The sequence below is a fragment of the Ambystoma mexicanum genome, chromosome 11 (genome assembly GCF_040938575.1).
Source record: "Ambystoma mexicanum isolate Mex_15411 chromosome 11, UKY_AmexF1_1, whole genome shotgun sequence".
NCBI lineage: Eukaryota > Metazoa > Chordata > Amphibia > Caudata > Ambystomatidae > Ambystoma > Ambystoma mexicanum.
The window spans coordinates 84,031,434-84,053,760 of NC_090934.1; the positions used below are offsets into that span (position 1 = coordinate 84,031,434).

Consider the following 22,327-nt stretch of genomic DNA (forward strand, 5'->3'; position numbering starts at 1 on the left):
GTGGGTTAGTTCTTATTGAGTAGCCAGGAGATAACACTGCGTCTGAATTTTTTGAATACTTGGATGGATTTGATGTCCAGTGTGATTGTGTGTTCCATAGTTGAGGCCATGACCAGGAAGCTGGATCCACCTGCTCTTTTGAGGTTGTATCTAGGTACCACAAGGCAGGAGGTGTTAGTGGACCTTGTAGTGCGGATGGAGGATCTCAGCGTAAATTTGTCAGTAAGATATGGTGGGGCTAGGTGGTTAAGTGCTTTGTGGTTGAGGCAGAGAGTTTTCAGGTTAATCATTTCTTGTATGGAGAGCCATTTGCAGAGTTTTATGGTTGCTGAGATATGCTCTCTTCTGGATAGGTTAAAGGCGGCTCTGAATACATTGTTCTGCAGTTTGTTGAGTATGGATTTATTGGTGACTAAGTAGAGATCATTACAGTAGTCCAATTTGGACTGTATAAGTGCTCTAGCTAATGTAAGACAGCTGTTTGACAGTAGGGGTCTGCACACCCTGATCAGCTTGCCGGTGTAGGCAGTGGCTGAGGCAGTCATGTTCACCTGTTTGGTTAGATTGGAATTGGCGTCAAGGTAAAAACATCTTTGGCAACGGATACGTCATTCCCATCAATGCTTATGCTAGTGTAGATTGGGCTGAGTTTCTTTAGGTTGGTAGGTGAGCCATCCATGAGGACTTTGGTCTTATCATTCAGGCAGAGGCTATGGATGGCCATCCATGCCTGAATGATGTAGATTTCATTGATCCAAGATTCATCAGTGCCATAAATACCCGATAGGGGTAGGAGTATCTGGGTGTCATCTGCATAATTGATATAGGTGACACCCAGGAGATCCAGTTTATCGAATAGTGGCTTTGTAAAGATATTATGCTAAGTAGGCGAGACACATGAGCCTTGTGGCACGCCGCAGGGGATAGGTATGCAGCGGGTAAAAAGACACGAATGGTCCTGTTAAGGAATGACTGAATCCAAGTGATGGCGCAGCTCGAGAAGTGAGCTGCTGAGGCGAGGTGATCACAAAGTACCTTATGGTCGACCAGGTCAAAGACCACCGATAGGTCTAAGAGGAGTAGGATGGCCACTCTTCCTTTGTATTTTAGATCGTCCATCTGTCTTTTGAGGTCAACAAGGGCAGTTTCCGTTCCATGTTGGGGTCTGAAACCAGATTGACGTGTTCCTAATAGTTTTTGTCTCAAGATAGTCTTGGATTTCCAAATATGCAACCCTATCTAGAATTTTTTTAAAAATATATATTTTATTCAATATTAATCAATAACAGAAACAAAACAAAAAAGGAAGGAAACAAATCGAAAATTAGACAACAGAATTAGCACAAGATTGTGATAACACACTTCATTACAGTGGAAGGACGGATATTAGAAGGTGAAGTTTAGTATGCAACTCATTCATAACAATATTCTGATAGGGAAGCGATAGTGGAGGGGGGATGTTTCTATGTTGGGCTGGGCTATAGCCATGCAGAGTTTAGTTCAGCCAGTGGACACTGGGCGGCTTTAGTGTGAGGGCAGGGTAACGGTCTGCATAGTCCATAAATGGGGCCCTGGTGTTCAGGAAGGGATTGAGGTTGCCCAGGCGGGATGCAGTGACTCTTTCCGCAACAATAATGTCCCAGCACTTAGCCCACCAGAGTGGGATGGAGGGGCCCTCGTGGTGCTTCCAAAGACGGGCGAGGGTGATCTTGGCCGCCAATAGTAGATGGGTGCATAAGCGGGCTGCGTTTCCTGACCTCGGGAGGTCCCACTACCCCGAGTCTCCCAGTAAAATGATTCCAGGGTCCCATGGAATATTGAGGCCTGTTATTGCTCGGATATGCGTCAGAACCCCCTTCCAATAGTGCGCCGCTTTAGGGCAGTCCCATAGGAGATGGGGGCTGCACACCCGCTTTATACAGTTGGGACGGTGTAATATAGTTCCAAAAGCATATTTTATATCCTCCTTCGCTATTAGTAACGCACTGGGTGCTCCTGTGGAGTCTTGTCCAAATTTTGTCCCAGGCCTCAGGGTCCAGGGGGTGCCCCAGATCGCACTCCCAGTTCAGCATGTACCTTTCCTTCGATTTGGGGTTGCTTTTTTCTAAGAGTTTGTAGAGGGTAGAGATCTTACCTCTTGGAGGGGATGTCGTTGGTGATAGTTCGAGGGGTGTTAAGTCCCTGGAGCCTCGTTCTCTGACAGAGCGTTGCGAGATCCAGTGCCGGATCCAAGTTTACCGGAATCTTTCCTCCTCAGTGATGTTGAACTTCGCTTTACAGTCCTCAAAGGAGAGCGGCTGGCCTTCATTTAAAAAGTCTGAGATTCTGTGGAGGCCGCCCTCTGACCATTTGACGAAGCTTCGGCGGCAAAGGCCGGGGGAGAAGCCCGGATTGCCCCAGATTGGGGTCAGCGGACCCAGCAAGCTTTTAATTCCCCTCTTTCTATTTGCAGCTTTCCTTTTGTCCACTGTATTGCAAGTTGCTGGAAGCGGAGATATTGCGGGTGGGGTATTCTGGGACTGGATGTGGGGCAGGTCTGATGAGGGGGACGTGCACCATGCTTTTTCCAGTTGCAGCCAGGCTGGGCGATCCCCTGAGCAAGTCCAAGTGAAGGCGTGTGCGAGTTGAGCTGCGCGCCGATATCTAGCGATGTCCGGGACCCCTAGACCTCCAAGTTGTCGGCTGCGGGTCATGATTTTCCTGGCAATGCGGGGTCTTTTGCCTCCCCAAATGAATTTCATAATATCGCGCTGCAAAGCTACAAGATCCGCTTCCGGGATATGAGTTGGGAGCGCGTGGCAGTGATATAGCACTCTGGGGAGCAGGTTCATTTTTACCGCGGCAGCCCGGCCCAGCCACGACATCTCCCGTTTATCCCATCGTTTCAGGTCTGAGCATAGCATTTTAAAACACTGAGGGAAGTTGTATTTGTAGATTAACGGGCTGGATTTGGGGATGTGGACGCCCAGATACTCCAACGAGGTGTGAGCCCACGGGATTGGCAGATCGGGACATAGAGTATTTGCCTGGTGCTTTGGGAGGTTGATCGGACGGATGATTTATCATAGTTCACCCTGAACCCGGAACATGCACCAAATGCTTCTAGTTCCTCGAGCAGAGGTTGCAGCCAGCTGGTTGTATCGGTAACGGTGAGAAGTACATCATCGGCGTAGAGCGCCACTTTATGTTCAGTCCCACCCACCATGACCCCTTTAATGTTGGGATTGAGGCGGATTCTCGCGGCAAATGGCTCCATTGATAAGGCAAACACCAAGGGAGATGGCTGACACCCCTGGCGGGTCCCTCTAGATAGAGATGCTCGTCGATTTCCTCCCATTGACCCGGAGTTGCGTTGATGGATGTGCGTAGCATGCCATTAACCAGGTTATAAAGTTGTGACCACGGCCCATACAAGAGTGTTCCGAATAAAGTCCCAGTTCACTAGATCAAACGCCTTATGTGCGTCGAGGGAAATTACTAGGAGCGGAATTTTAATTCTGTTCGCAAACTCGATTATGTTGAGTGTGCGCCTGATGTTATCATGAGTCCCTCTGCCAGGAATGAAGTCTGTTTGATCTTTGTGAATTAGCTCGGTGAGAATCTTGGCTAATCTAGCTGCTAGAACCTTGGAATAGATTTTCCCATTGGTGTTCATTAGGGCAATTGGCCTATATGAGGCCGTTTGCTCAGGGTCCTTTCCCGGCTTCTGCAGTAGGATGGTAGTATTCGGCCATGGAATGTGTTACCTTTTTTTGTAGATAGAAATGAGTTGAATAGTACTGCTAATTGTGGGGTCAGGATGTGGGCAAATGATTTATAAAACGTAGGCGTGAGCCCGTCTGTTTTTAAGTGATTTGATGGCTTCTAGAATTTCCTCTGAGGATATTAGGGTTTCCAGGGAGTCTAAGGGGGAGGAAATCGTGGGGGTGTGAAAAGATTCCAGATAGCGCTGCTGTTGGGCTCTATCCTCCTGAGATGTGGATGGTCCTTGCATGACCGCTTTATGGTGGTCCAATAGGGTTTCGATTATGTCTGGGGTAGTAAATTTGCTTACTCCATCTGATCCTTTAAGGATAACTATGTTGTTTCTGGTGTGGGTTTTCCGCAATTTGTACGCTAGCAACCGGTTCGCCTTGTTACTTTTGTGATAGTAAAAGTGTTTCGTATATGCCAGAGCCTTCGCTGTGCGGTCAGCCCAGTGCATCTCTAGAGCCCTTTTTGCCTTTTTTTTTAGCTCTCTGTCCGCCTTTCTAGAGTATTTGGTCTTAAGGTCATTTTCTAGGGAGGATAGTTTGGACTCTAGTGCTTGTGTGAGGATTTTGGAGACTCAGAATTGCTTGGAGGCAGCGCTAATTAATAATCCCCTTATGACTGGTTTCATGGCCTCCCATAACAGCCCAATTGGGGTTTCGGGGTTCTGATTTTCTTCGAAATAGTTGATCAATGCTTCTTCTGCCTCGCCCCTGATCGCCTGATCTAATAGTAAGGTGTCGTTAAGTTTCCAGAACCTAGGAGGGGGTTCCGGGCCTCCCAAGATAGAGAGGCCTGCCAAGACGGGCGCGTGGTGGGACACCATTATTGTATGGATTTAGGTATTACTAAAGCATGGAAATAAGGTGCTGGTGGCAAGTAGTACATCAATTCGGGAGTGACCTCCGTGTGCTTTTGAGAAGAACATGTAATCGTGAGTGTCTGGATTGGCTACCTTCCATATGTCGACCGTGCCCGACTCTTTGAAAAGTCTGGCAAATGCAAGGGCTCGGGAGAAGTCAGGGTGGGATGGGGGAAGGGACTTGTCCTTTGTGGGGTCGGGGACTAAGTTAAGGTCCCCCCCGACTAGAAGATACCCTGTGGTGAAGGTTAATAGCGGTGGGAGTAGCTCATCTATGAATTTGTCCTGATTTGCATTCGGGGCGTAGATCCCCGCAATTGTGATTGGTTGTTCTGTGATGAGGCCTCGGATAAAAAGCTATCTGCCCGATGGGTCCTTTTTGACTGTGGGGTTGGATAAAGGGAATTTGTCGCTTAGTAGGATCGCCACCCCCTGTTTTTCTCACCACTAGGGGCAAAGAAGCCCTGTTTAAAGCGTTTGAATTTGATTCGGTGTTCGTCGGCTGGCAAGAGATGAGTCTCCTGGAGAATTACTATATCCCCGTTTTAAAGCCGCCAGCCCCTGCTCCACTGATTTGCGCTTCCTGGGGGAGTTAAGGCCTTGGACATTCCAGGTCAGGATGCGAACCTCCCTAGTGTTGTTCGGGCCTATTAGTTCTGGGTATGAAGCATGTTGTGTGAGTGAATTATGCAAGGGCTGCAAGGCTTTGGAGGCTTCCTAAGGGAGCGTGCTGGAGTGCTATAATTACTGATGTCTACGAATAAAACTATAACTGTTAGCTGGGGTTTCAGGGGAGTTAAACAGTTCCCAAGGCTCAAAACTGCCTTCCTTCCCCCCCATAACTGTGAGAATGAGACCATAAAGCTCATTCGTGGGGTTACTGGTGGACCCCGTCGTTGGGAGTTGCATCCCGCTAAATGAATAGAATAACCACCCAGGACGTGGGGAGGTAAGCCTAAGGGCTGTGTAGAAAACAAAGGCCTGGGGCTGTGCGACAGTGTGCGAGTCTATTGGTGTCCCCGGGGGTGCCAGGCTTGATAAAGTACCTTCCGTGTGAGATGAGGGGAGGATGGAGAGCTGAAGGAAATCGGAAGGCTCATGGGGTCGCCAAGCGGAGAGAGATATTAGTCTGGCGAGCCGGCCACAGGGAGATATGTGAGGGCTTCTGATCAGTCGGATTGCGTTGCCTCCGGGGGCCCCACGGCCTGCGCCGCCCGCCAGCACGGGACCAGCGATTGGATGTAGGCGAGCCGGGTTGGGATTGAGAGCAGGTTGCATGGTCAGAGTCCTCATTTGCTGATCTTATTCCCAGAAATTGGGCTGCCTCCTTGGGGCTCCGGATTTGCTTGCGCACCCCCTCCCATTCGAAGCACAAAGATATGGGGTGACCCCATCTGTATTGTACTTTCCTTTCTTGAAGCCATTCTGTGAGGTTGAGAAGGGTGTTACTTTTCTGGAGGGTTATGCTTGCAAGGTCTTGGAACAGTGCGATGTTTGCGCCTCTGAAAGTGATTTGTTTCGAGGACCTGGCCTCTCTCATTATTTCCTCTTTAACCCTGAAAAAGTGAATCCGGGCGAGAACATCTGGCGGAGAGGAAGAGGCTTGCCTAGGCGCTGTGCGATGGACTCTGTCGATTTCTAGCGGGGCGCTTTCGGGAAAAGTTATAATGAACCTGAGTAGGTCGTTAACGAAGCTCTCGAGATCTGCATTGCTGATTGAAGCGGGTATTCCGCGGATGCGAATATTATTGCGCCGGGAGTGATTCTCACTGTCGTCCTGCTTATACTCTAGTGCGTCGCATCTGGCTTCTAAGGTTGCTATTCTATTTAAGCCGCACTCCAGTTCAAAGGTGTTGTCACATAGGCTATTCTCCACCTCCTCGGTGCGCTTCTCCACTTCCTCCACTCTTTGTCTAGAGATGCGATCTTTTTGGTGACCTCCTCCGTGACTTTTTGGATCTCCTTGGTGAGGGCTACTAGGAGGTCTTTTAAGTCTGTTTTGGTGGCGAAATGCTCGGCCTGCGGATGCTCCGGTGAAGTGAGAGCGCTGGGAGTTGCTGTGGTGGTAGGGTCGGTTTTGCTTGCCTTATTTTGGCTCGAGTTGGACATCATTGCTGCGATATCTGCTTGTTTCGCCGCTTTTCCACTCTTCGCCATGGTTCCACCATGTGGTGGGGGCAACTGCTGCAGTATTGATTAATTATTTATGCTGGGATGCCAGGCATAGCCCAGCTGAGCAGAGTTGGTGCCAGGGAGGAGTGGCGAGCCCCACCTCACAAAAGGTCAGGTCAACCGGTGCCGGCGAAGAGGACAAGCACAAAATGGTTTTGTGGGCTGCTCAGCGGCCTGCCGATCTTTGCGGCGCTGATAGGAGGACCTGGGAAGTCAGGCTCGGCAGGTGAGAAGTGATTGGCGGGATAGATGGGGTCGAGACCCCCCGGATGTCCGGCTGGAGGCGGAGGCGTAGGCAAAGGCGATCAGCAGGTCCACAAAGCAGGGAGTGGATATGATCCAGGCGAGCTTTAGATTGCCTGCCGGAGGTGGTGGAGATAGCTGTGCCAGGCGCTTCCCTATGGATCTCCGGAACAGGGCAGGGTGCGCATGTGCTATTGCCCCTGGCTTCAGGGGGTTGTTGATGTTAGGCTGTGTGCTCGCAGGTGAGGGAACTGCCTTAGGCGCTACTGCTCCCCCAGGAGTAGGTTTAGGCTTAGGGGCCCTCCAAGTGGCCCCCAGCTCCTGCACTGACCCTGGGGTCCACTGGGGTGGTGGGCAGAGGGCGCCAACGGAAGTATTATAGTCCAGAAGGGAGGTAGGGAGCAGCAGGGCCGCCTCAGTGCCAGGCAAATCTCATGTAGGCGAGCTCCCGAGCCGCTGAATTCCAGACCGCCAGAACAGGGGCTAGGCGTGTAGGGAGATGCTGCAATTAGGGCTAGTTGGTGCGTGAGAGATGGTGGCTGATCGTGGGCGGGCGCCCCCTATAGCGGGTGCTATGCCGATCCGGGGCGGGCGTTCTCCCAAAGCGAACCCGGCCCGCACTCGATTGTGTGCAGAGGTTGGAGGTGCAGCGCCCGGTGCACTCGCCGCAAGAGCTCGGGCCGCTGTACTGCTGCGTCTCAGGTCCTGATGGTTGCCGCCTGAAGTCTGCAGGTTGTGGTGGAGGTTCTCCTGGTCCCCCGCATGTGGAAACAGATGTCGGCGAACTCCCAAGCATGCGGGCCGCGCTGGGTGCTAGAGATGGGAGCGGAGGAGTGCCCCTCCCCCACCGGGGCCTCGATGCTACATGGGTCCGCAGGTTAGCGGCGCGTCCGGGCTGTGGTGGAGACTTTGGCCGAAGGGTCCTGCGAATTTCTCCTGAAGCCCAATGCATTGTAGCGTGCGTTGGGGTTCTACTGCCGCGCCTGGCTGGGTAAAGGTGGGGGGAGCCGGAGCAGAGCCCGGCGCCTCCCGCTTTGCGGGCAGGGGACACCGCGGGTGTGTGTCGGGAGCTCTCCTGGCGGGCCCCGGCCTCCACCCAGCTGGTCAGGGATCCCTAGGGCAGGCTGTATTGTGCGTTCGGGCGCATTCTCCGGGACCGGCTCGGTGTGCTGCGGCGATGACTCAGGGCAAGGGGCGATGCGCCCGTGTTCGGCCTCGGTTGTACACAGTGGCTGCCAACTCAGAGGTTCCCCCTCAGTAGAGCCGGACGGCGCAGGCGGGATTCCACCCGCTGGTCCTTCGGATGTGCCGACATAGGATCTCTAGCTGCTGTGGTTTACAGGGCTCACATCCAGTGCTCCGCACAGGGTTCACATGCCGGCGCCGCTCAGTGGGGGGTCGATCGGAGGCCCCTCACGGCCCGTGGATGGATGGTGTTGCTGGCTGGCTTTAATGGAGGTTTGCCCCTCCCCCATCGCGGCTGCGATCGCTAGGGAGCCCGCCCCCCATTTTGGCTTTCTCCATGCTGATCTGATTGGAGAGCGCAAGGCTCTCCCGGCTTCAGGGCTGCTCCGTGCCGCTTCTAACCCTGCTCATCAGAAACAGAAGGCATTCATGGTACGGCCGAGCCAAAGGGTGGCTCGGCGGCAGCTTCAGTCCGCGGGAAATTTGCTCCGACGACGGGCCTGTCCAGGAGCACCTAAGGAGCCATGCTGTACGGTCTGCTCTGGCCACGCCCCCCCTATCTAGAATTTTTTAAAGAAAAGGGACTCTTGTGATCGGTCTGTAGTTTGTGGGTATTGATGGGTCTAGTGTTTGTTTCTTAAGTAGTGGGAGCACCCATGATTCCTTCAAGTTGCATGGTATGGAGGCACTAGAGAAGGATGAGTTTATTAGTTTGGTGATAAACGGGGCCAGGTCTCTGGCCGCGTCTTTTATGATCTGTGCTGGACAGCTGTCACCTTGGCAGTTAAAAGGTTTCAGTGAGGCTATAATTTTTTGTACCTCTGGTACAGAGACATTGGTGAATTTAAACCCTGGGGTTTGATGCGACGAGGCAGAGGTAGTCGGGCTAGTTGGATTACGGGTGGTTAGTTGGTGCCGTTTGTCGGCTATTTTGGTCTGAAGACCTATGATTTTGTTGGCGAGTGCATTTTGGATGCTGGTGCACCAAGGTTTGTCCTTAATGCAAGTGTCAGCGGGTGGGTTAGGATTTTCCAGCTCTAAGATGTTGAACAATTCTTTGGTACTGGAGCCTGCTTGGTTTATTCTATCATTGATGTTCTCTCTTTTGGTTCGGATGATCTCGCTTTTGTATGTGGCCGTAATATTTGCTAGGTTAGTTTTATTCTCTGAAGAGGGGATGTTTTTCCAAAGCGTTTCAAATTTCCTCTCTTCTGTATGTAGCAGTTTTAGTTCAGGAGTGAACCAGGAGTTCAGATGTGCTCTTGCTTTCCCACTGCGCATTTTTAGTGAGGCGAAAGTATCGACAGCTTTGGCCATGGATTCATTGTAGGTGTCTACCATTAGATTTGTGTCGTTCGTGAAGGGTAGAACATTGAGTGTAGGGATTACTTAGAGGTAGGATGGCCTCAGCAATGATGTTGAGTTTGTTTCTAGTAAGATAAGGTGGTGCAACTAGGCTTCTTCACTAGATTGTTAATGTTAAGCTCAAAGGAGAGGAGGTAGTGGCCAGTCCCCAATTGGGGTGATGCCTCCTTTAGTGAGATGTTGCAGTTTAGGTCTGCTACCCAATCGAGTTTCCTACCTTTCTCGTGGGTAGGCTGGGTGCTTCTTTGTAGAAATCCGTATTCAGACAAGGCATTGGCTATAGATGTGGCAGGTAAGTCATAAGGGTTGTTGTAGTCAAGGTTAAAATTTCCTAGGATGGTGTTTTGCGCAGTAGGTTTGGTGTTTTCAGCCGCTAATGACATGTCTTCCTCAAATGATCCCAAGGGACCTGGAGGCCTAAATATTAGGTGGATGTGATAGTGCTTTTAGGCAATGTTTGGAGTTTAACTGAAAGTAGTTCGCATGAGGCCAAAGGAGCAGAGGTGGCTATTCTCATGTCTAGCGTAGTTGTAAAGATGACAACGTTACCTCCTCTGGAGTTGGGTCCATCAGCTCTGAGAGTAGAGTAGTTGTCAGGGACTGCTAAAACGAGTGATGGGCATGCTGCGGCATGCAGCCATGTTTCCGTTACTGCAAGGAAGGCTAGGTTGTTTGACAATATGTCAGCAGTCTGTCGCGTGGGCTACAAAGGAAATGGCGTTTATTAAAGATCCTATTTGGGGATGCTTCTGCGAGAGGCGTTGGCTTTTGTTAGCTGAAGACTCTTTCAGGTTGACGTGAGGTCTTTTGTGAGTTGTGCCATCTGTAGGTGGTTTACTGGTAATCTTAGGGTTGTGCTTGGCTAGTTGGCTATAGCGTGTAAGAAGCCTAGTTCTTAGTCTAGTGTTTATTACAGTAGTGTCAGGGCAAGTGGTAGGTGTACCTGCTGTGAGGTGTATTTTTGGCAAAGGTCAGGATGGGTCATGTACATTTGCTGTAACAGGATAGAGCAGGGTGTAAATTAAATAGGAATAATGTAGGCCTGATACTTGAGGTCCGGCTGAAGGTGTTCAGTGCGGGTAGGAAGGGGGTGGCCTTAATCGTGTGATTGAGGGCTGTGGCAGAGCTCTGATCGGGGTGCCGCTGATACTCCATCTGGGCAGGCCTGGCGATGGTGAGTAGCAGTGGGATAATGCGGAGTATGCTGATCATGTGGCAGCTTGCTAGTGTGTACGTTAAGGGTGTGGGTAGAGTGACATCATGGGCGTATCATGGTTATACCAAGTAGTACAGAGATGAGTTACAGTGCTTAATGTGCCTTCAATTGAATCACAGTATGGCTAATGGGTTGTCTCAGTAAAAACCGTATTGGGTGTTGAAGCACCTCCTAGATGGTCTAGGTCGGCAATTTGCAGAGGTAATCAATCAAGCAAGCAGAGGGCCTGGGTTAGGTCTTGGCAACACAGTAGCTTAGTTCAAAAATAGCAGTAGAGGTTGTAACAATCGATCAAAGGGCCACGTAGGTCTGAGCAACACAGGTCTGGGCAACACAGTAGGCTGGTTCGATCATAGCATAGGTATGTACAATCCGGGGCTGACCTAGGGTGGTTTTAGCAGGTAAAAACGATGGTGGGCAGCAGACAGTCAAGGCTGCAAGATATGCAAGGTGTACAATGATGCAAGGGGCCATCACAAGTTCATTCGGTAGTGATTGTTATGTTATAACGTAGGTATGCTGATAGAATTTGCTAATTAAGCAGCAATATTTAATCGACAGGCAGAGGTTACAGTGCAGACGTTGTGTCGGTCGCAGTGATACGTCAACTCTTTCCGCGAAGAGATTGCGGCGTGATAAGGGTGGTAGTTCCAAAGTGAGTCAGTAGTTCCAAAGTGAGTCAGTTCTTGGTATCTCTCGAAGAAATGTGGGACTTTATTGCAAGGAGTGGGAGAGTGGGCATATACTATAACAAGATATGCATGGGGACAGATCTTGAGACGTGGACTCAATGATGGTGGCTGCTTACCCAAAGTAGAAGCAGAAAGAAGGCATCAGGAATCTCCTTGCGGCTCCAATGCAGCTGTGGACAGGCTGTAGACAGGCGCAGGCCTTACTTATGAGGGCCTTAGCCAGGAAGGGCCGGCTCTCGCCATTCGGTGGTGACGCTGTGCTAAAACATAAGGGGTCAATCACGGGCCGTGTCGGTGTAAGCAGGTTGCTAGGCAACCATGTAAACCATACTGGAGGCTGCCATTTTCGAGTCAGCCACTCGTGGGCTTTAATGGCGGCAGCTCACCAAATGATTCTGAGGTGTCTTGGTGTGGTCGGGTTAACTCCTGTGCGGCACTGCAGGCATCGGCAGGTTGTTGTGAAGGTGGGGGCGACTCAGGCTCATGTGCTCAGAGGAGCATAGTGATTGTGCTCCGGTGGCGATGTTGCAAGTGTTCTTCTGGGGTTGCTCCTAGCCTAGATTCTGAATTGGCGACGAGCTGGACCTAGAAACCAAGTCCAGCAATGGAGCAGAAACAAAAGAACCAGAAGACGGGGACACCAAAGGACTTCTGCAGAAACCAGCACTGGCTCTGCCAATACCACCTCTTGATGAAATTCCACATCATCAGTAACATGAAGACCTCTGTGAAGGGCCTTCCTCCCCCTGTCTGGTGGGACCAACCAACCAATCACCTGTCCTGCCCAAGGTACATTGCCTGTTTTCACTTGTCCGAGCTTGCATTTTTGCAACAAGGAACAGATGGATACAGTCTGTGCAGAGATCATTCAAAGACTTCTAGCTGGCCAAACAGCTGAAACTCACAGTATACATCGTCAAGGCTCTACTGGGAAGTTAGAAATCTACTGTGTTGCCCTCCCCCTGGAGGTGAGTCTGCTGGAAGACCAAAGTTCTGCCGATGAGTTACCAAATGCCTCCTGACCCTTCTCTGGGTCCATGCAAGACATGCATTTGTGAAGTCATCCCTGAGGGCCTATGCTTCGTCGTGGGATTGAATATAGCTGCCCGTAAGGTTGCCAGAGGAGCCGGGAAACAACCAGTGATGATCTCCTTGTATCTGCAATCGTACGATCTTGCACGGCTGCAATTTCAGTCAGCCACGTCTTCCCCCGCAATTAGTCCCCTTCGACCATTAACCTTTTCTTGGGCTCATAGTCAGAGATGACTTAGCTCTTGGACTGCGCCCTGCCCATTGGGTTAGCATTGGTTACAAAGTTCTGCCTCCCTTAGTGCTATCCGGGGCTGGCTTAAGGATGGTGCTATCTGGGTTAGTACTTCTGTGGGGCATCCTTTCCAACCTCCGGGGTGGCAATTGCTTTTCTTTTCACTACAATTTAAGATTCTTTACTATCCATTTCGCCTGTTACACAACAAACGTCAGTACTTTCCAGCATTACCTGAGTGGGCCCTCCTGGACTGCTTAGCTCATTCCTCAGGAACCTTGTTGCCACACCTAAAAGCCTTCAAGAGGTTTGGTAAATGTTAGGGTTGGAATTAGATTATGGTGCTGAGTGCCTTATATTTGTGTGAAAAACATTTCTTCTCCCTACTTGATGTATACATGTACTTAGTATCTTTTACTTAAATTTGAATATTTAAAGTGTGCCTTTTTGTAATCTTCTGATAGTGTTCTTTTTAAACTTAAGTGTGTGTTTCCTTTTACTTTTGTTGTGTTAACTGTGCTACACAATAGTGCCCCCTTCTTCCTTGGTTCTGCTGGCTGCTTGGTCCACGCAACAAAAGTTTGTTTTGCTCAAGTGGAGGGGGGGGGGGGGGGGGGGACTTAGCTAAACCTAGGTTGGATTTTCCAAGTCCTTGCACAGTGACTTTGTTCACTACACTCCTAACACCGGAGTAATCTATGGTTTTGGTCCTAGTTTCATGAGTCTGGCTGTCTTCCATTTTTGTAGCTCATGTCCTTCCCAGTGAATACTACAGGATGCAAAGTTCTGCCCTAAATCTTCTTGCCTTAACTTCTGTGGTGGAACCCGAACAGAATTCTGTCTGGTGTCCAAATACTATCTCTTGTGAATTATTACTATATAGCCGCACTCATCTGTTGCATTACCGATTTCAGAGCATCTTTGTGCTGAAGCCTCACATTTGATATGCCTATTTTCTTGACACACATCCAGTTCGACTAATAATTTCATCTGGTTATTGCATTATTTTTTTCAGCTGTGAATGCTGCATCTTCGCAACCTTCTCCAGCTGCCCCCTCTCCCTTGCGGAAGGATTCCACACCTGTGATAGCCAATGTGGTGTCTCTCGCCAGCGCCCCAGTTGCCCAACCCACTGTTAACTCCAACGCTGCTTTACAAGGTATGGTAAGAAAAACAAATGTAGCTCTATTAATGTGATGTTCTCTCGCAGTACGTGTGGCTTTTAGGCATAGTGATCTTAAACAAAGGCTTAATATTTCCTCTTATCAGTATTACTTACGTCCCGTCCCCTTTTCTCCATACTGCATAGGCGTCCCTCACTAGGGACAGGAGACAGAACATTTTTCACCAGAAAAACCTTCTTCCGCTTTAAATTTAGAGGCACGCGGGGCACAGCCCTGGGAACATGCGCTCGCCTGACTCTGCCCACAGGCACCACTCCCCTGTTCCCCGTCGACAGGAACGGGCCGATTTCACCAGCGCTCCTGGGTTTGGCTTCGGCCATGTAATACCATGCGCTCTTCCCCGGATTATTCTCCTCTTTTTTTTGTCTTCTTTTTGTCATTTAGGTACTTGGTCCTCCAGTATCACGCTCCTCCCCGGCGCATGTCGACTTCAGCGGGCTTCAGCAGGTATCCAGCCTGCGAGGGGCTCTTTCCTACGTCCGAACCCCCGCACGCTCTTTGCCTCCGCTGCCTTGGTCCCGACCCGCATACGACGCACTGACTCCACACGCACTGAAGAACAGGCTAGTTAGGCGCAGGGAGTTCTGAAAGCAGTGCTGAGGGACCTCAAGATTATTTTACTGGGACTACACCCAATGGGCAACACCCTAGTACCTGCCTAATGTCCGAGGGGGCGCCTGCACCCTCCACTACTGGCGACTCTGCCAAGGGAAATGCACTTTCCAGGTCTCGGCCTGAGGTGCAGGGCAGGTCTCATGCTCCACCACCAAGAGTCTTGGAGGAGGTCGGGCCCACGGAGCTGAGCCCCACGACTTTGGCATGCAGCTCGTCAAAACAGTCTCCGTGCCAGACAACATGGCTGCTCGTCCGATGCCACTACTAGGAACGGAGCAGGCGGAAGAATGAGTCGCAAGGTGGCACTGGTGTCAACCAGGTACGTGGCCCACAGTTTAACCATCAGCAGCTCAGGGCAGGTTCACCCTACAAACTAGACTGAGTGCGCTCCGGCCCCAGCAGCTCCCGGCCACTCAGTCAATACCTCTAGCCACCTCTTCAGCCTCTGAAGACAGGTTCTTCGAAAAGGTTTCTGGCGCTGATCCGAACCCCCCAGATGGGGGCCATCCTACAGGATGCCGTCAGGGACTTGCTCCCTCTGGTCACTCCACCGGCGCCCATAGCCATTCCTCCCATGGCTCCGGCACCACAGGCCCCAGCACAGCCCCTGCTGCCCCTTCGATTCCGGCTCTCCTGCCTCCCACGGTACCAGCAGTTCCACACCAGCCCCCGGTCTCCACACTGCAGCCCACGGCGCTCAGCACTCCTCCGCCCGCTCCAAACCAGCCGGACACTCTGGTCGACACAGACGAGGAGGAGGAGGGCCCTGACACGCCGTCGTCAGCGCAGGCCTTCCACAAAAGGCTTGCAGGTTTGGCAAAATATTTGTGCCTTTTTCAACCCACAGTCGAGAAGCCCAAGGAGAGGGTCTTGGCAGAAGTCCTCACCCTACGACCCCCCCCCACCCCCTATCAAAATGGTTATCCCGATACAGAAAGACGTTGCTTGGCCAAAAAGGAGTGGCTCAAGCCACACTCGCCCCAACCTGTCCATCGCACTTCGATGCCAAGTATAGACAAATGGAGGGGGATCCACTCATGCTGTAGGCGCACCCTCAATCGCACTCTTCTGTGATAAATGCAGCGTCACTCTACTCTAAGCCTCAGTCGTCCTCGGCCACCTCGTCCTCGGCGATGCTAGGCAAGGAGGAGAAGATCTTGGAGGCATACGGGAAGAAACTGTACTCCAACGTCTCCCTGCACCTGCGTCAATCCAATGCGTATGCCATGTTGGCAGCCGCTAACCAGAGGCTTTGACAGGAAATAGCATACTTCCTTCCAGAACTTCTGGTGCAGAGCCAGGAACGCTTCAAGGCGGGGTCTAGAAGATGCCAAGCTGGTAGCACAGGACATCATGCGGTCCACCGTGGCCCACATCGATACCTCTGCCCGGGCCACCTGCTTCACCACGGACATGAGAAGGACGGCCTGGCTTCGGGCTACTAAGTTTAACCCTGACATCCAGGAGCACACATTCGACCTCCCGTTCGAGGGTCGAGGGTAGTGACCTCTTTAGCTCTACCACCGATGAGGAATTAGATAAAAAGAACAGCTCGCAAACTGCAAAGTCTTACTCTAACGAAGGCCACACCTTTCACATGCAATTTTGGCGCCAGAACTCTTTGGACCCCTGGATCCAATCTGTAGTATCCTTGGGGTACTGCCTACCGGTCCCTTCCTCTCCTCCTTCCTCCCCTACACCCCCACATATTGGGACAGCAACTCTGTTTGCGGAGATCCGGTAGCTCGTCGAGAGCCAGGCAGTGGAAGAAGTCCCAGCCTCCCAGAGATGATTGGGTTTCTACTCTAGGATTTCCGCCATACAAAAGAAGAAACAGGTTTGCCTGAGAGTTGTTGGACCTATCCACCCTCCACCTCTCCCTCCCTCTTCAGAAACTCAAGATGGTTACGCCAGCACTCATTACGGAGACACTAGACAAGGGGGACTGGATGTACTCCCTGGATCTGAAGGACGCTTATCTAATGGTCCTGATTTGGCCGCCAAATCACTCCTTCCTGCGCTTCACGATCATGGGCTGCTATTTCCAATACAAGGTGCTACCCTATGGCCTCAACTCAGACCCCAGGGTATTTACCAGACTTATGAATGCAGTGTAGCCCTCCTCAGGGCTCAGGGCCACCACGTCTACCCGTACCTGGACGACTGGCTTGTCGGGCGAGATCTCCGGAGGGGGTTATCCACACTTCCCCACACTTGAACGCACTCCACGACTTGGGGTTTACTATCAACCTCAAGAAGTCTCAGCTGCAGCCCACGAAAAGCCTCACCTTCCTGGGCCACATCTGGGATATGAGCTCCGAGAGGGTCTTTCCCTCGGAAGACAAGATTACGGCCTTCAAGAGAACCACTACTCACTTCCTTACCAGAGCAGGGACCTGGGTATCATGGCAGCGGTCCCACTGGCTGTGTCTCACACGAGACTCAGGATGAGGAGGATACAGCTGCACTTCGCAGCCTCATGTAATCAGGAGAAGGGCTCCCAAGCGGAGCTGGTCAGCATACCTCCTTCTCTACACCCGGACCTCACATGTTGGTCCAGGGACTGCACCCTGCGGACAGACGAGCCCTTTCGGCACCCGCCAGCCACAGGTCACCATCACTACGGACTCCTCACTGGAAGGCTGGGGGGGGGCACTCTGGACAGCCACAGCGTCCAGAGTTTGGTCCTGCAGGATCAGGAGTCACATATTATTAGGGCCATCTGGCTTGCTCTCAGAGCTTTCCTTCCGCTCATTGGGGGCAAGACCGTCCTTGTCCAGACCGACAACTCCACCAGCATGTACTTTCAACAAGAATGGGGGGGTACCAGGTCCCCACAGCTGTGCAGCCTAGCGGTCAGCATGTGGGTATGGGCCCTGGAGAAAAACATTACCTCACGGCTGTCCACCTCCCGGGGAGGCCACCTTGAAGGCGTACACTCTGCAGACTGGGAGCTGACAAGCTCCGCAGACTTGGAGCCAACAAATACGAATGGCAATTGAACGATCAGTTGCTGCTGGAGATCTTCAGCAGATGGGGGCATCCTCAGGTGGATCCATTTACCTCCAGGAATAACAGGAAGTGCCATCAGTTCGCGTCCTGGCAAGGGCAGGGCCCCTGCTCCCTGGGCGACTCATTAGATACAGCGGGACGGCCTGACGGCCTATGCCTTTACTCACACACCCATGGTCCACAAGGTAATCCGCAAGATAAAGGAAGCTTGTCACCTCGCATCATTCTGATAGCTCGTTGGTGGCCTTCGAGACCGTGTTTCTCTGAACTGCTCAGCCTCACGGACAGACCACCCCTTCACCTTCCGCTGGGATCAGCCCACCCCCGTTCCAGTAGGGGGGCAGGAACAACCACCCCGCCCTGCAGAAGTTAGCCCTCGCAGCGTAGTTCCTGAGCAGGTCACCCTTGGTCACCTGAGCCTATCACAGGCTAAGCTAGAGATTCAGGGTGCATGGGGCAATGCTATCAGGAGCCAATACAAGAATAAATGGACATGGTTCTGTCATTGGGCGGACTCTATGGAGATAGACCCCCTTAAATGCACACTGGTTGATGTGATCGCCTTCTCAGCATACCTGGCACACTCTGGCGTGCATGTGTACACATGTCGCACCTATTGGGCAGTCATAGGGGCCTAAAGAAATTCAGAAGAGGTCGTCTTCTCCTCCAACCAGATAGTAAAATATTTTGCGGGCTTGTTCAGGCTCTACCCGCCCATCAAGAGGCCACACCCCATGTGTGACCGCAATGTGGTGTTGGGCGCCTAGGCACACAAACCCTTAGAGCTAATGGCATCCGCGGATATCAGGCTGGTCACCATTAAAACCGCTTTTAGTGGTTCTCACCTCCGCTCGCAGAGTTGGCGAGATCCAGGCTCTGGTGGCCTCAGAACCCTATGCCACTTTCCACAAGGATAAGGTGGTCCTGCTGACTCACCCTGCTTACCTACCCAAGGTACCCTCTGCTTTCCATCTCAACGAGGAGCTAGTCTTAGCTAAGTTTTTTGCTGACCCTGTTTTGCACTGTCTGGATGTCAGGCGCGCTTTGAAATTCTATCTGGACAGGACAAAGGGCTTCCGCAAGTCAGAGGCATTTTTTATCACCTTCAGGGGATCCAGGCCCCAGGGTATTCAGCATCATGGGCTTCTTTTGCACAGTGGATGGTTGCGGCCATCAAGGAGGCCTACGAGGGGCAGCACAAGCCTCTGCCAGCTAACATGCACGCTCACGCTGTCGGAGCCACGGCCATCGCATTCCAACTGCACGTTCCGTGGCAGGTCATCAGCAGGGCGGCCACCTCTTCTCCCCCCTTAACCTCCCCCATTCAGCTTTCTGTAAGCATTACTGTTTGGATGCTGGCTGTAAGTCAGATGCGGCCTTCGGACAGGCAGGTCTCCTCTCCACCCTGCGGCTACATTCAGTTGTAATCGCCCATGCAGTATGGAGGAAAGGGGACGGGACGTAAGAGTACCAGGGGGATAGGCGTCCTCAGCCTCCTCCTTTGTGGCACTGCTAGGCAAGGAGAAGATCTTGGAGGCGTATTGCAAGAAACTCTATTCCAACGCTTCTTGTCATCTGCGTCAGGCCAACGCTGATGCCATGCTGGCATCTGCCAACCGAAGGTAGGGCGGGAAATTGCGGACTTCTTCCCGGAACCCCCACCTTGAGCCAATTGCGTTTTAAAGCGGGGCTAGCCCGAGGCCAAGCTGGTAGCACATGACAAGGAATCCACGGTGGCCCATATTGACACCTAAAGCCATGCCCATCTGTATTGCCATGGACATGAGAAGGACAGCCTGGCCCGGGCAACAAAATTCATCCCGGATGTTCAGGAATGCATACTAGATCTACCGTTCGTGGGGGGGTTAGGGGGACCCTCTTCCACTCCTCTACGAGCGAAGTACTGGACAAGAAGAAAAACGGCTCACAAGCAACTAAGTCTTTATCCATCCTTACAAAGACCACGCCCAAATCGTACACTCAATTTCAGCAACGCTCAGGAAGGGCTCGTCTGTACAGAGGGTTCCGCAGCAACTCTTCTGGCGGAGATCCGGTCGCTCATAGAGAGCCAGGCAGTGGAGGAAGTCTCAGCGAGGCTATGGCTTTTACTCCAGGATTTTCGCCATTCAGCACCAGATCCCCTCCTCTGTGCAGACTGGCGATCAGCATGTGGGAGTGGGCCCTGGAAAACTACATTTACCGCATGACAGTCCAACTCCCGGGGGAATCCAACCTGGAAGCGGACTGGCTCAGTAGACTGGGAGCGGACAATTACGAGTGGCAGCTAAACGACCTCGTTAATCAGGAGATTTTCAACTGGTGGGGTCACCCCAACGTGGATCTCTTTGCCACCTGGCACAACAAGAATTGCCTCCAGTTTGTATTCTGGCAGGGTCAGCAGGGCCCCGGCTCTCTGGGCGATGCATTTCACCTCCAGTGGACCGGTATAAGGCCTATGCCTTTCCGCCCACTCCCCTGATTCACAGTGTAATTTGCAAAATCAAGGAGTCTCGCCGACTCCTCATTCTAATAGCTCCATGGGGGCCAGCCAGGCCATTGTTTTCGGAGCTCCTCAGCCTCTCGGAAGTGCCCCCGATTCACCTCCCGATTGGCCCAGCACATCTGCTGGCACATCAGGGGGGCAGGGCCATACACCCTGCTCCAGAGAAACTAGCCCTCACACCGAGGTACCTGAGCAGGTAACGCTTCAGCACCTTAACCTCTCACAGGCCAATCTGGAGATCATGCGGGGTGCCAGGAGCAAAACTACCAGGGCCCAGTACAAAAGCAAATGGACCAGATTATGCCACTGGGCAGATTCCAAGGGAATCCACCCTCTGGTGTGCACCCTGGTCGCCGTGCTCTCCTTTTCGGCGCACCTCGCCCACTCAGGCATACAGGTGGACACCCGCCGCACATACCTCGCAGCCATTTTGGCTTACAATAACTCGGAGAAAGGCATTTTCTCCTCCTCCAACCCTATAGTCAAGAAACCTCCGACGGGACTCGCAAGGCTCTGCCCGCCCTGTTAGGCAGGATCATCTACAGTACCCTTAGGGAACACTACAGAGAAGACTACAAGTGGTAGTATAATTTCACCTTTGGTACAAGCCTGTACTACACATTAAAGTGGTAGCGATGGCTGAGCAGCCAGACTTATCTCAAGGGTAAATGAGCAGTAATAGGGGTTACACAAAGGACTACAATTACTATGACTGAAACACTGACTCAAGGTTTCTGGTTAAAAACTGTAAGTACATTTATTTTTAAACCATCTGTTCGCAAAACACTTCACTTCTATTAAACAAAACCACACTCTAAATATACTACACACAACCAATTCCTTAGGTTCAGGTCTATTCAAGGTAAGTACATTAGGATTTGACTGACCGGTATTGTGAAACAAAAGACGTTACCGGGGGTTATTAAGCGATCACTTTTTGACAGTAATGACAGTTCGGTCTTACGAAAGAAAAGCCTACCCACGGGAAGAAATGTAACCGTAGTCAAACACACTTGGCACATTGAATTAAAACCAGGGAATAGTGGACAAAAATCATAGGCAATACTTTTGTCAAGGCACTAGAATCAGAGGACGTGTTCTAAGACAGATAGTCAATAGGTCTGCGCCATTGTCACATGGAGCAGGGCTCTGTTGTCGAGGATCACATGATTAGAACAGTTCGAGATTAACGTTGCCAGGAGTACTGGATATTGTCAAAGGGAGGCAAATGTCATAAGAGGGAAGGAAGAAAGGAAAGGAAAAGGGTTCACCCTGATTCCTCAAGGTCGGACGGAGAGACAGACCAAATGGACATAGTACCTTATTCAAATGAAGAAAGCTGATACTACGGCAGTTGTTCCTGGTAGTTCCTGCAGACTCAAGGTTCCTGGAGCTTCAGTCGTGGGGACAAGGACGACGTCTGGAGCGATCTGCACTACCCAGGGATGAGGCCAGCAGCAGCAAAGCAGCGGTGAATAAAAGGTGCACTCCTTTAAAACAGGAGAGGGCTCTTCTGATGGCTACCCGGACCACTACAGCTTTGTGCAGCGATTTCGACCCAGAAGAGGATTCTCTGGCTGTAGAAGGTGAGTGTCATGATGCCTACCTCCAAGGTGCCAGACAAGACCCAGCTACCCCAGAGGCAGACATCATGTCTTCAAGGGAAGTCACAACAGCCTCAAGTAGGGGCTCTTTGGACTCCGTCCTGGCGCCTTTGGCGCCAGGCTCATATCGGGCCACAGTCCTTGCGCCATAGGCGCCAGGCTCATAAAAGGGGACTTTGTGTTAAAGGTGCTTAGTGTTAACTTACCTGATGCAGACCATGCTGCAACATCCAGACCTTCTGAGGCCTGAATGGGACTACTTTATCTTTGGAACTACTTAACCACACGGGTGTGGTCAGGGGAGGAATACATACTTGAGAGGAAGGATGCATACCTGGAACTACTTTGAAGGCTATTTAAGCCACGCCCAAGCAGCAAGTCACGCTTCGCGTTGTTCTGCATCTAGCAGCTGGACGCTCACCGTGTTTGCTCCTATATTCTGTCTTCTGCCACTCCTGCCAGCATCCTGGAACACCTGCAAAGAGAGAAGAGAAGAGAAAAGGGTAAAGAAGAGTCCTTACCTGCTAAATCCGCATTCCGGAGACATCTCGCCTACGGTCCTGAAAAGGAAGACATCCATTTAAAAGCACATCGCATCGATCGCTGCAGCGCCTCATCTCACTCACCTGTACAAGGTACCACCACGTTCTACGGCGACAT

At 51.6% G+C, this 22,327-nt stretch overlaps 1 protein-coding gene across 15 annotated transcripts in view; it reads left to right on the forward strand.

Annotated features, from left to right (window-relative positions):
- ZMYM4 (zinc finger MYM-type containing 4) overlaps positions 1-22,327 on the forward strand; it is a 1,943,772-nt gene that overhangs the window by 904,606 nt on the left and 1,016,839 nt on the right. For all 15 annotated transcript variants that reach the window (XM_069622579.1, XM_069622582.1, XM_069622583.1 and 12 more), the window contains one exon: positions 13,765-13,908. In XM_069622579.1, coding sequence (XP_069478680.1) covers positions 13,765-13,908 — 144 coding nt within the window. The remainder of the gene's footprint in view (positions 1-13,764; positions 13,909-22,327) is intronic.